This window comes from Sus scrofa, chromosome 2, assembly GCF_054392235.1.
Source record: "Sus scrofa isolate SSC_HxYL_T2T_F1_AM1 chromosome 2, Sscrofa_HxYL_maternal_Yorkshire_Landrace_v2.0, whole genome shotgun sequence".
In the NCBI taxonomy this organism is placed as follows: Eukaryota; Metazoa; Chordata; class Mammalia; order Artiodactyla; family Suidae; genus Sus; species Sus scrofa.
Genome location: NC_139384.1, coordinates 44,300,031 through 44,312,517, shown reverse-complemented (window position 1 = coordinate 44,312,517; position 12,487 = coordinate 44,300,031). Strand labels below are relative to the sequence as shown.

Sequence of the window (12,487 nt, the reverse complement as noted above, 5' to 3'; positions counted from 1 at the left end):
CACCAGAAGGCCTCGACTATAAGCACACAGTAGGCCCTCAGTGAATGCTTCCCTGAAAGACGAGGAAAAGAGTCGCATCACCTCTGTGAAAAGAGGTCACCTCCTACCTCAGTCGCTCCCGTTAAGCAAGGCAGGGACGAAGGCACACTCCTCGCTGGCCTGGAGCAGGGCAAGGATGAAGCTTGCTTCTTCGGTTTCCAGCCTTCAGGAGACTCCAACGTCCTCCCCAGCTGACCATAGTCCGCTCGGCCCCAGGTAAACACCTTGCCAGTTTCTAAAAACAAACATTACTTGAATTACGGCTCCATTCCACAGATGTGCTCTCTCGTGGGTAAGCAAAGAATGACAACACAAAGTGTGAGCACAGTTTCAGTACCAACTGCCACGAGGCAGGAGCCCTCCTGTCCCGCTATAAAGGAAGCCTGAGTATTCACATGTTTACAGATGCAGGAACTGAGGTCCAGAGGGGTGAGATGTATGGCTTGACCAAGAGCAAACACGGAGTGAGTGTGAAACCTGGATTCCAACCTGGGCTGCCTCGGGCCTGTGCTCCTGCATTTTAACAGACATGGACACGGCCACAGAGAACACTTCAACTGCACTGAGTGGCCCACCCACCCTCTTCCCTCCCTCATACAAAGTGTCTGCACTTGGCAGAGACAGATGATGGGTGTTCTGAGGCTCTCCTCCCTCTCACTGTATCCAGAGCAGCCAACTCACCCCAGGCCACAAACTCTCAGGGCCTTACTCTGAGTGCAATGAATGACCAGTTTCCTGAGTTTTCTCCTCCATGTAACATAGAAGACCTTTCAGACTCTATGCTCTTACCCACGGAAGCACTTCTAACAGGCTCAAGGCGAGTGCCCGTGTGTGCTAGAGGGAAGGGAGTGAGAGAAGGGAAAAAAGACAAAATCATTTAGAGCCTGAAAAGCATTCGGTCCCCGAGATGCACCACCTGGGAAGCTGGCCAGTGCTAAAGATGACAGAAGAAAATGAAGTTTGGAACAAAGAAATGGCCTTTCTTCCCCCCAGATGAGGGAGAATTCGCCAACCTTATTCAGTTGTACCAAGTGCCGCATTCGATATTTCAACAGAAATGCAAAATCCGATGAGGCATAGATAATTAACAGATTCCCTGCAATAAATATGCATAACCATGTGCGCTGTATAAATTCTTTACACATGTTTATTTTAACAAAGAAAAACTTTGCTTAAGAGACAAAACACCAAGTAATGCATATTAAATTCTAGACAAATCTACTACATACTCTCTGTTTAATATCAAAGCTTCATCTGGCCCCACATTCAACATATGGTTTAGAGTGTCAGTTAAAAAAACAACCACAGACTCCTGGGGGAAATGTCAGAATTTTGAAGGGATTCAGGGCTCTGCAGGGACACCGTTCTCAGGATCAATCTTTCAGACACTAACGTGACTACCAAGAGGTTCCCAGAAATCGATTTCCGAGCTTCCTCAAAGAGGGAACCAAGTCTGCTCAACCTATGTGGTACTGGCTATATGACAAAAACAGGGAGCAGGTCCTTTCTCATGTGCTACTTCATGATCTCACATATGCTGTTCTTTTGCCCAGGATGACATTCCTTACATCATTCATCTTCTAAACTACACCGCAACCTTGAGAGTCCAGCTCATGGACCACCAGTTCTGGAAAAATTTTCTTGACTCCTTAATTCTCTACAGAATAGATGAAACCCTCCCACCTGCGAGCCACCTGTATTACTATTCTCATCAACTACTATGACCCCAGTGAACAGGTGAGAAATTTGAGGTTCACAGAAGTGACCAGGGTCACACAGCTAAGCCACATCTCCTTCTACCAGCCCACAGCACCACTCTGCATTGCTTATGCACACTGGTCCACATCACCACATAACCACTCAACGCTCTGCCTTCATGTCTGTAGAATTAGATTCCCAAAAGCCCATGTGCCCAGGATCCACAGAGCATCCCAAATGGGCACACTGTCCTCCTGCTCGAGTTGGCTGGGATTTACAACCAGACAGCCTGAGTGAGGAGACTGCCGAGAAGCCAGAGACTGTTAACTTCTGATAGGACCCTAGCATGCCTCTCCTGGGAAGAAACAGCAAGGTGCTATCGGCAAGATTACAGAAAGAACTGTGTCATCACACGCCCCGCAGTGAATCCTTTCTTACCAAGTAAAACATCTTAGAACTTTCTCCGCTATTGATTATTGATGTGCAAGACAAGTAAGACTGCCAGAATATGGTGCTACCATGATTACATTTCCAAGAGCAATTCAACCATTCCACTTATGTAGCACTTTTCACCTTCAAAGCACTTTACAAAGATTAACTAATTAATCTTCATGCTCCCTGGGGAGGCCACAGACATTTTATTAGAGACAACCAGGCTGACTGGATGGCCAGCCTTCAGGCTCCAACCTAAGTCTGCACAGTCAAGAAGGTACACTTCCTACACTTCCTGAAGCTGTCTGTTTCTCCCCAAAATACACTCTGTATCAGAAGGCTCCCAGGGGACAGAGGAGGCTCCTTTCGTCCTCCTCTTTCTTTAAACAGACATTACTGACCATCTCGCAGGTGCCTGGCACATTCAGAGACACTGTCTCTATATAAACTCTCATAAAGATTCTGTGAAATACAGATTATTAAGCTAATTTTACAGATGAGATTAGATGACTTGAGAGGTTCGATGACTTGATTGAGTTCAAAGAACCAGCAAGTCATAGAAGCAAGATTTAAACCTCTGTTTTCAGATTCTAAGACCAATGGCAGATCCAATGATTGCACAGCTGGTGTCACAAATGGATGAAACCCGCCTGATGAAACAGACATTCTTACAGTGTTTGAGGAGGGGGGAAACTCAGATTAAACGGATATGTTCTGTGTACCATCCAGCTTTCCTCACTAGAACATCTTCCTTCCCAAGAGACCATGCAGAACTCTGAACTCTCAGCACTGAAATAAAGGCATTACCCAGGAGGATTATCACTTTAGGTCACCTGGAGTGAAAAGAAAACAATGAATCCACATACAAAAGATGTTCATTAAGACACTGTAGGTCAATGTCTGCCTTGAGCTGAAGGATGCTGTCAAGTCCAAGGACATTCAGATTCCAAATGTAACAGATGAATCTTTTCCTCAGAGTAAATAATTATATATTACTGCAGTAAAAAAAAAAGAGATACACTAATATCATCCAACATGTATAGGGATGTGTGTCCAGATAAATGGGAGAAATGATAAAGTCGCCAAGTAAAATGTAATTTAAAGGCATGTCCGTGCGAGAATTAGTGCAGAATAACTAGGGAGCCAAGGAACATACATGGCCAAGGGTCCCAATGCTGCAGAGAAAACTACGGGGCCAGATGAGTGGTACTGACAAAGAACATCTAGGGAGCTTAGAGGGAGCATTCCAAGCTGGAAACCGTCCTGGCAGGCTTGATGGAACAGGTGGCATTAAGGTGAACCTTTGGATAGAAAAAGAAAATGGGAAGATCAGGGAGAATGTTCCAGCAGTGGGGAGAGGGGATAGACAGTGGCAAAAATCCTAAGTACAAGGTGGGCCAGGTGCAGAGGGTGAGGGTCATGAGCAGGAGGCAGAGGTGAGTGCGGGAGGCCGGGCTAGAGCCACCGCAGGGCAACGCCAGGCTCAGTGTCTGCAGACCTGATCTTCCAGACTCATGTGCTTGCACTCCCCTACCAGCAAAATAGTTTTAAACATCCCACCAATAGATGTATATTCATTTATTAAAGTATGCCCTTGCATTGTACACATTTATGAATTATAAAGCTACCCTTCTTCAAAATTATACAGCGTAAAACACACTCCAAAAGTAGAAATTTTTAAATAAAAGGAGTTGCCATCTTGGCGCAGCGGAAATGAATCCAACTAGGAACCATGAGGTTGTGGGTTTGATCCCTGGCCTCACTCAGTGGGTTAAGGATCTGGTGTTGCCATGAGCTGTGGTGTAGGTCGCAGACGCGGCTCGGATCTGGCATTGCTGTGGGTCTGGTGTAGGCCTGTGGCTACAGCTCCAATTAGACCCCTAGCCTGGGAACCTCTGTATGCCGAGTGTGCATCCCTAAAAAGACAAAAGACCAACAAAAACAACAACAAAAAAGAGTTCCCGCTGTAGCTCAGTGGAAACAAACTCGACTAGTATCCATGAGGACCTGGGGTCGATCCCTGGCCTTGATCAGGGGGTTAACGATCCGGCGTTGCTGTGACCTGTGGTGTAGGTCACAGACACAGCTAGACCCCAAGTCGCTGTGGCTGTGGTGTAGACTGGCCGCTACAGCTCCCATTCAACCCCTAGCCTGGGAACTTCCATGTGCCATGCGTCCAGCCCTAAAGAAAAAAAAAGATAAAAGCATAAAAGAACTCATTATTTCCTCTTCCCAAAACCTTGACAATTCATCTTGCCATTTTAGGGACTCATGCTAAATGGAACATGGGGAGACCACAGACTTTCGGGCAGGAGCGGGGCCTGATGAAATGAATGTCTTGAGATGGTCGGATGGCAAAAGATTGAGATTAGTGATACTAATCTCATGGCTAACACCTCCTTCCATGGCACCTACTGCTGCCTAAACATTCTGTTCGAGGAACTCTCTATATACTGTTCTAAGCCATCTCTCTGCAGTATCCTTTTTATCCCTCCCAACATCACTGAGAGACAGGTACTCTAGCCAGCCCCATCTTACTGACAGAGAGAAGGTTCTTAGAATAGGGAGAGGGAATAAGCACAGTCACAGCAGGAGTAAGTGAAAAAGGCAGGAAGGAAGCCACTACAGTGACACAGCCTAAGATGCATCAGCTGGAGCTAAGGTAGAAGACACGGGGCGGGGGAGGGGCGAGCATTTGCAAGACTTGGCACCCACCATGGGAGAGAAAGGGACCGGAGGAGATAAACACCACTCTAAGATTTCAGGATTTCAAGGTTAGTGGGAAGGTGGTGGTGCCATTAAAAGAAACAAAGGGGCAGAGGCAGAGCTTCCTTGCCTGCCCACTTGCATTTCTCACAAGCGTCCAATCTTAATAAATCTATTTCTTGCCTAAAAAAAAAATAAGAAAAAAAGGGGCAGAGACACTAGATCAGGGGTTCCGCTGATGGGAATCATACAAAGTTATTTCATTACCAAATGAATGAACTCTTCTGGGGCCTTCTGCAAACATCTTTTCAAACAGAAATAAAGGGGGAGTGGATAAGGAGAAAAAAGATGAGGTGCAGAGCCTTGGGTTCTCTGAGGTCAGAGGAGACTTGGGAGGGTGGGTGCATAGGGAACAATCATGGAGCCAGCCTCCTTCACCCTCCAAAGGGCCGCCCGGGATGCTGGTAAAGGCAGGTGCTGCAGCCACGGTGAAACGCTGCTCCAGCAGAATCTGGATCCTCAAGGGAAGAGGAATTTCTAACCTGTTCTGGGGAAAGGGGTCCTGAAGGAAACAAGAAGATAGACTACAGTGTAATAGAAGCAAAATCCATGTTTCTTTCTTCCTTTTCTTTTTGGACCACCCTGCAACACATGGAGTTCTTGGGCCAGGGATCAGGGATCAGATCCGAGCCACAGTCACGACCTAAGCCACAGCTGCACAATGGATTCTTAACCCACTGTGCAGGGCCAGGGATTGACCTGTAACCCAGCACTCCCAAGATGCTGCCAATCCCACTGCGCCACAGTGGGAACTCCCATGTTTTCTTAACATAATCTGCTCCAGAAGGGAACAGAATGTCACCGAAGACATCAAAATGGAGTTAGGAAGTGGGTGGATGTTATAAAAAGAATCCCATGGGTCAGGCAGAGGAAAGTCCACAGAAACTTTTCAGTCCCTCCCACTTTAAATGTTCCAGGATGCTATGAAGCCTTCTGGAGTATGTGCACACACACACACACACACACACAAAGCCACTCTGCACCTATGAGTTATATTTATAATTCATCTATTTACAAACCCCAGTTACTCTCAGGCTTATTAACTCTAGGTCCTTAGCATCTAAGAACCTCATTTCTATAGCCCATCCTTTGTTTTGCCGTGTAGACAGAGGCTTTATCAAAAGGCACTTAATCATAACAACCAAGGACTTCAAATACAGAACTAACTGTCCAAGAGTCACCCAGCTCAGTCTTCCCACTTGAGTGGGAGGGAGAGGAGGGCTCAGAGCCCAGGGGCTGGATACAGGCACACCAGGCTGCGTCCCACCTGTAGACATGCCATTCTGCTCTTCCTCGAGACCCCCACCCTGCTCCCCTCCATCCCTGCTGTCTCCCCTAGCCCCACCCCACTCACCTAGCCAACTCTTACTTATTCTTCAACTCTGCTCAGGCCTCAACCCAGATCAGACTCTTTGATGCAATGATCTCAGAGAACCACTTTCCTCATCTCAGGAGCACCTATCTCAGTTTACAAATGCACACTTATTAGGAAGACTATTTGATTAAAGTCTGTCTCCCCCTCCAGAGGTAGCTCTCTGATAGCAGGGACTGTTTCTGCTCATCCCTGTATCCTAGAAAAGTGCCCAGCACAAAGTAGATACTCAATAAAGTATCTATTTCCTGAATGAGCAATGTAACCATCTCAACCTACCTGCTTCTTGCTCATCACTCCTAATCACTTGCTGGCTCTATAATCTTGAGCAAATTACTTAAAATCTAAAAAATGGAAATAAAAACACCTCCTTCAGGCGTTCCCACTGTGGCAAAATGGATTAAGAAGTGGCTCAGGTCGCTACAGAGGCATGGGTTCAATGCTCAGCCCAGTGCAGTGGGTTAAAGGATCCGGTGTTGCTGCAGCTGCAGCACAGGTTTCAGTTGCAGCTTGGATTCAATCCCTGGCCTGGGAACTTGCACATGCTATGGGTGCGACCATTGAAAAACAAACAACAACAACAACGAACCCACCTTCCTTGGAGGGTTGCTGCAAAAATACTTTTGCCTAAAGTATATGACTCAAAATAGGAAGTGTTAGCCACTATAACTATTACCCTCCCCAAATGAACACCACAGCCTTATCAAGGATTTCCATCATTCTATCCCCATTTTCTCTCAATTTATCAAGGCTTCTCTGGCAATTCCCATCTGCAACATCTTAGGGTCGTTGCCTCTACTGATAAAGAAGAGGCAGAGCACTGAAAGCTTCTCCATTGGATTTGGGGATTTTTGTAAGATGCCAGCAGAGTATCTGGCACATTGCATCACATGACACGAATAAATTTAAACTGGGGGGAAGAAAGGAAGAGAACAATGGAGAAGAGATGAAACAAGGTGAGTTGGATAAGAGAGGAAGCTTCAACTAGACTTAGAAGACCTGGATCCTAATCCTGGCTTCTCTCCTGGGCTATGTAACCTTAAACACATGCCTCCCCTCTAGGGGGCCTACTTTTCCCATCCATTCAATAAGAGGACTGGGATAGATGACCTCTGAGACATCTTCCTGGTCTAAATGGTAATAATGGTGCCTAAAAGTCTCCGAGGCAAAATGAGTGGTGTACAATCTAATTTTATTGGCACCTTTGGAATATTTAGTCTGGCCAGTGTCCTCAAATAAAACATCTCCTTTAACATCAAAGGCCACTAATACGGTTAACAATTTTAAAAACTGGGAACTTGGCTATATATCTTCGTGGGGGCTTTGGGGGGGTCTTTTTGGTTTTTGGTTTTGGGGGGGGTTTGTAAAATTTCCCAAGTCTCCAAAGTTGTCACATAACAAAAGGTTTAGATTTTTTTAAATTAATATAGAAATAAAATTTCCAAATACAAGCTATCCAACTAAAAAGAAGAGATGAAGCAGACTGCAAAGAGGCTGAACAAAAACATACGGGACTGGGGACAGTTTATTGAGAGCTGCCTCTGTGTAAAAACTCTATTTTTTAGGCAATGCCATGAAGTTATATAATGTAACCAATCTGAATGATTGGTACGAACCCATTTTACAGAAAAAGAAGCAGATCACAAAGGTTAAATGATTTGCTCAAGATCACAGAGCTAGAAAGTGGCAAAGCTGCAGTAATGATGATGAGGATAATAATAACAACAGCAAATTTTAAAAATTTTTAAAAACTCTTTACCATGTGGTGCCAATTTCTGCTGTCCAGTGAAATGACTCAATTATATATACATATGCGTGTATGTATATGTATAGAACATATAAATACATACACACATATACATGTAATTGTACATATACATGTAACTAATATATATAAAAAGTATGTGTGTATATATTTATAAATATTCTTTTTTATATTCTTTTCCTTCATGGTCTATCCCAGGTGATTGGATCTAGTTCCCTGTCAATAGCAAACATTTTGAGAGCACTTATTCATGCCAAACTCTTTACATGGATTGCCCCACTTAGTCCACGAAAACACCCTGTGAGAAGGCACTATTATAATCCTCAAATTACAGGCGAGGAAGTTAAAGCACAGAGGGAAGTGAAGCCTCAGGCCCAGAGCCTACAGCTGCCCCCAGTCACTGCCCCCAGTCACTGCCCCACAGAGGACACACCAGTCCGTGTGACCCTGCTTTTCACTGGCTCACCCTGCCTATTCAACAGTGGACAGTCCTGGGAGTTTCCTAGTGGTCCAGTGGTTAGGACTCAGCAGTTTCACCATTTTGGCCCAGGTTCAATCCCCAGTCTAGGAACTGAGATTCCACATCAAGCCACTGCCAGAAAAAAAAAGAAAAAGAAAAGAAAAAGTGAATAGCCCCAAGGACTTGTGCAGGTTGTTCAGAGTCACAGGGACACATGTGTGAGCTAGGGGCACAAGCTCACTAAGGAAGCATCATCCTCAGCCTCTAATGCAAAGATCAGAGTCCCCAGATATGCCAAGCACTGCACACCCAGCTGCTTCATCTCCAGCACTGTGAGCTGTCAAACTGGGGACACGAGTGAGAGAAATCCAGACAGACTGCACCTGAGGAGCCCTGGGACTAGCTACAGAACTGTCTATACCACGCAGGATGGGGGCTTCCCAGACAAAAGCAGGAAAGAACGGCTTCTTCTCCAAACCTGGTGAGGGCACTTCAGGAGGCCCTGGTCCTGGATTCATTTAGTAAAGTGTTAAGCTCTCTCGCCCTCCACAAACCCTTCCCTCCAAGCACCTATGTTCTCAGCGCTGGATGACGGTCTTTGTGTCAAGCGCATGCTCTACTTCCTCCCTCCCAGGCCTCAGGGTCATGCTGGGCTCCAGCCCACAGTGTGGGTCAGCCTCTTGTTCTACCCACAGAGCTCCTTCTCACCCTTTAGGGCCTGGCTCAAATGCCGCTGCCTCCCTACAGCCCTCCATGACCCCCAGTCAGAACAGGCCATCCCTTCCTTAGGAGCCACTGGCATGGTGCTTGTCCCTCTGTGCCAGCTACTATTCTGTGCCACCAAATATAAGATGATTTGACAATACGTCTTATACTCCCCATTGTATTAGCCAAGGTTCTCCAGAGAAATGGAACCAATTGCTTCTATTTTTTTTTTTTTCCTTTTAGGGCCACACCCGTGGCATACAGAAGTTCCCAGGCTAGGGGTTGAATCAGAGCTGCAATCACAGCCACAGCAATGCAGGATCCCAGCCGCGTTTGCGACCTACACCACAGCTCACGGCAACGCTGGATCCCTGATGCACCGAGCGAGGCCAGGAATCGAACCCACATGCCCACAGACATTAGTCAGGTTCGTTACCACTGAGCCATGATGGGAACTCCCCAACTGGTTCTATAGAGAGAGATTTATTACAAGGAATCAGCTCACATGATCATGGAAGCTGGCAAGTCCAAAATCTGCAGAGCCAATGTCTCAGTTCAAAGGCTATCAGGCAGGAGAACCCTCTCTTACTCAAGGAAGACTCAGCCTTTTGGTCTCTTCAGGCCTTCTGATTGGATGAGGCCCACCCACCTAGGGAGGGCAATCTGCTTTACTCAGTCTACCAAAAACACCCTCACAGAAACACCCAGAGAAACTTTACCAAATATCTGGACACCCACGGCCCAGTTAAGGTGACACATAAAATCAATCATCAAAGCCACTGAAGGGTGGAGAATAGTGATCTTTCCCCAGGCTGCCTGCCTGTATTCCTCACAGCACCCAGCATAGGGCCTGACCCAGAGCAGGTCCTCAACGTTTGCCGAAAGGAAAAAGAGTTACGGGCATTGTTTTTACTATAGTTATATGCCATCGAGGATGTCAGGGACCATCCCTTCCAATTCCCCAAAGAGAAAACAAAACTGAGGAAAAGAAATAACTCCTCCAAGTCACACAGACTACTGGGAAACAGACCCAGGCACTCTCAGTATTCAACAAACAGTTCCTGTGCACTTTCGAAAGGCCAGGTGCTGCCCCAGGTGCTGGGGCCACAGCAGTGAGACACAGATGAAACTCTCTTCGTTGCTGAAGCTTACACTCTAGCGTGGGGAAGACAGACAATGGACAAAAACCACAGAAAACATATCTCCTGGCAAATGACTTTAAGTGCTAGAGAGAAATATAAAGTAGGGAAAGTGGACAGGCAGAGCTGGGGAAGGAAGTGGAGGCCCAGGACAGGTGCCTAGCCCCCACTTCCTGTCCAGGGCTTTTCCTCTGTAGCCCACCCACCTTTCCTAAAGGAAGAATCTTATATTTAGGAGACCTCAGCCAGCCCATGAAGGGGCAATGAAACTTGCTCTAAATGCCTCTCAGGACTATGATGAAAAAGGAGATGATAAACACGGGGGCACTTTATAAACACTACACAGAGGTGCCAGTGATATCACGACCGTCACTCTTTCTCTAAATCCAGTTTGCAAAGAACCATCACCTTGATCTCCTGCCCTGAGGGGGCTGCTCCAAGAGTACCTGGGCTTCCTATTCCTCCAGGGGCCACGCGGCACTTCAGGCTGCTAGTCACACCTAGCAGCCACTTGGCACCCAGAGAAAAAACAAATTCCTGATTGAGGCCAGTGCCTCTGCAGATGTTTCCCGACTCATTTCACATTCCAACTCCAAAGCTTCTTCACACACTTTTAGACTCTTATTAATAACATTTTAAAATGTAGATTGCTGCCTAATCTTAGCTGCGTAATTAAAAAAATAATCTTGCTTCTCTCCCTCCCAGCAAGGAAGGAAACTATACCCCAGGGCTTCTGCAGCGCAGAATCACACCCTGCAGAAAAGAAAGGGGGAGGCTGAGGGTGGGGGTGGTGAGGCCGGCAGGAGGGAGTTGGGGGGAGTTGAAGCCAAGAAGCGAGTCTCATCCTCGATTTTCCGAGAAAATGAGGCTGAAGGAAGTGAGGGATTTACCCAAGGACACACACTGTCTTTTGGCAGAGCCAGACCCAGAACCCCAGCTCCCTGCTTCCCAGGAGCCTCTGTGCACAGCCCCGTGGGGAGAGGGAAGGAGGAAGGTGAATGACAAGTTCTTGGAGAGCAGAACTGAGTCCGTATGATGCTCCTTCTGCAGTGAGCACTGCTCGCCTGGAGAAACAGCTCCAGATCTCAGATGTTCCAGGCTACTATGGGAACAAGGCTCAAAATTCTTTACACTCAGTTCAGACTCCCAGACCACCGGAGCAGAAAGAGACCTGGGATCACGCTAGCCCCACCACCTGCTTCAGCTGGGAAAAGTGCAGCCCGGGAAGGAAAGTAACTGACTTATCCAAGGTCAAATAGTGGGTTAGAGGCAACGCAAGACTAGAAGCCAGGTCACCCGGGTGACCACAGTCTACCCACAGCTTCTTAGAAAAATACCAGTGAACCTCTCCAAGCTGCCATGGCCACCTGCATCAGCTAATCACCAGAGGCCTCCTAGGCACCTTGGCAGAACAAGAACAGAGACAGGTGAGGTCTGCACAGCCCCTCAGCGCCCGCCTCCCTGGCCCGGCTTCTTGGAAGGCCCAAGGGCCAGGTAATGGAAAGGCACACACGTCCCTGCCCCACCCCCTCAGGGTTCTTGCCACCTCGAACTGCCCAACCTGGCCCTGGACTTCGCTTTCAGTTACTGTCTCTTGCAAAAGATCATCGGCAGTTTCCATCTCTGCTAAGTTACAAAAAAAGAAGAAGAAAAAAGGCCAAGCACTACGCCCAGCTGTTGGTGAGGCCGCGTTTTCCACTGATGACGATGACTCACAGTGCCCAAGCTGGAGGCTGGAGCTGGGAGTGAGGCTTGGGAGATTGGGCACAGCCAAGGGAAAGCCGCAGTTCCCGAGCACGCCTGGACCTGCAGAGAGGCGCTGCTTGAGCCCCACAGAAAAAATCCCGGTGCCTGGTTGTGGGAACACAGCGCCCCCTGCAGACCATCCAGAGACCCAGCAGGACCAGGAGGGGGAAAAACCATTACCTGGGGCCAGTGCATCCTGCAAAGCTCCTCATGGTGTCCAAGCTGATATGTTAGGAAACCAGGCTCCCACCTCCAAAACCCCAAGAGATCCCACAATACTACTTACACCCTTGGCTTCCAAAGAGGAATTGGCTTTCAGTTAACGGGAGCCCCAGATTAAGATCTTCAATCAGAGAGAGGTTGAC

At 47.3% G+C, this 12,487-nt stretch overlaps 1 protein-coding gene across 19 annotated transcripts in view; it reads right to left on the bottom strand.

The window, feature by feature from the left end:
* The window catches only part of SERGEF (secretion regulating guanine nucleotide exchange factor), a 241,368-nt gene that overhangs the window by 185,866 nt on the left and 43,015 nt on the right, over positions 1 to 12,487 (bottom strand). For 14 of the 19 annotated variants that reach the window (XR_301734.4, XR_014837222.1, XR_014837221.1 and 11 more), the window contains one exon: positions 108 to 274. The exons of 2 other annotated variants lie outside the window; for them this stretch is intronic. Coding sequence is in view for 12 of the 17 variants with exons in the window: in XM_003122944.7 (XP_003122992.4) it covers positions 108 to 274 (167 nt within the window). In the remaining 5 variants the exon portion in view is untranslated. Of the gene's footprint in view, positions 1 to 107; positions 275 to 3,734; positions 5,438 to 8,538; positions 8,665 to 12,487 lie in introns of those variants that run through there. 3 more of the 19 variants (XR_014837223.1, XR_014837224.1, XM_085011811.1) reach the window with 3 other exon arrangements.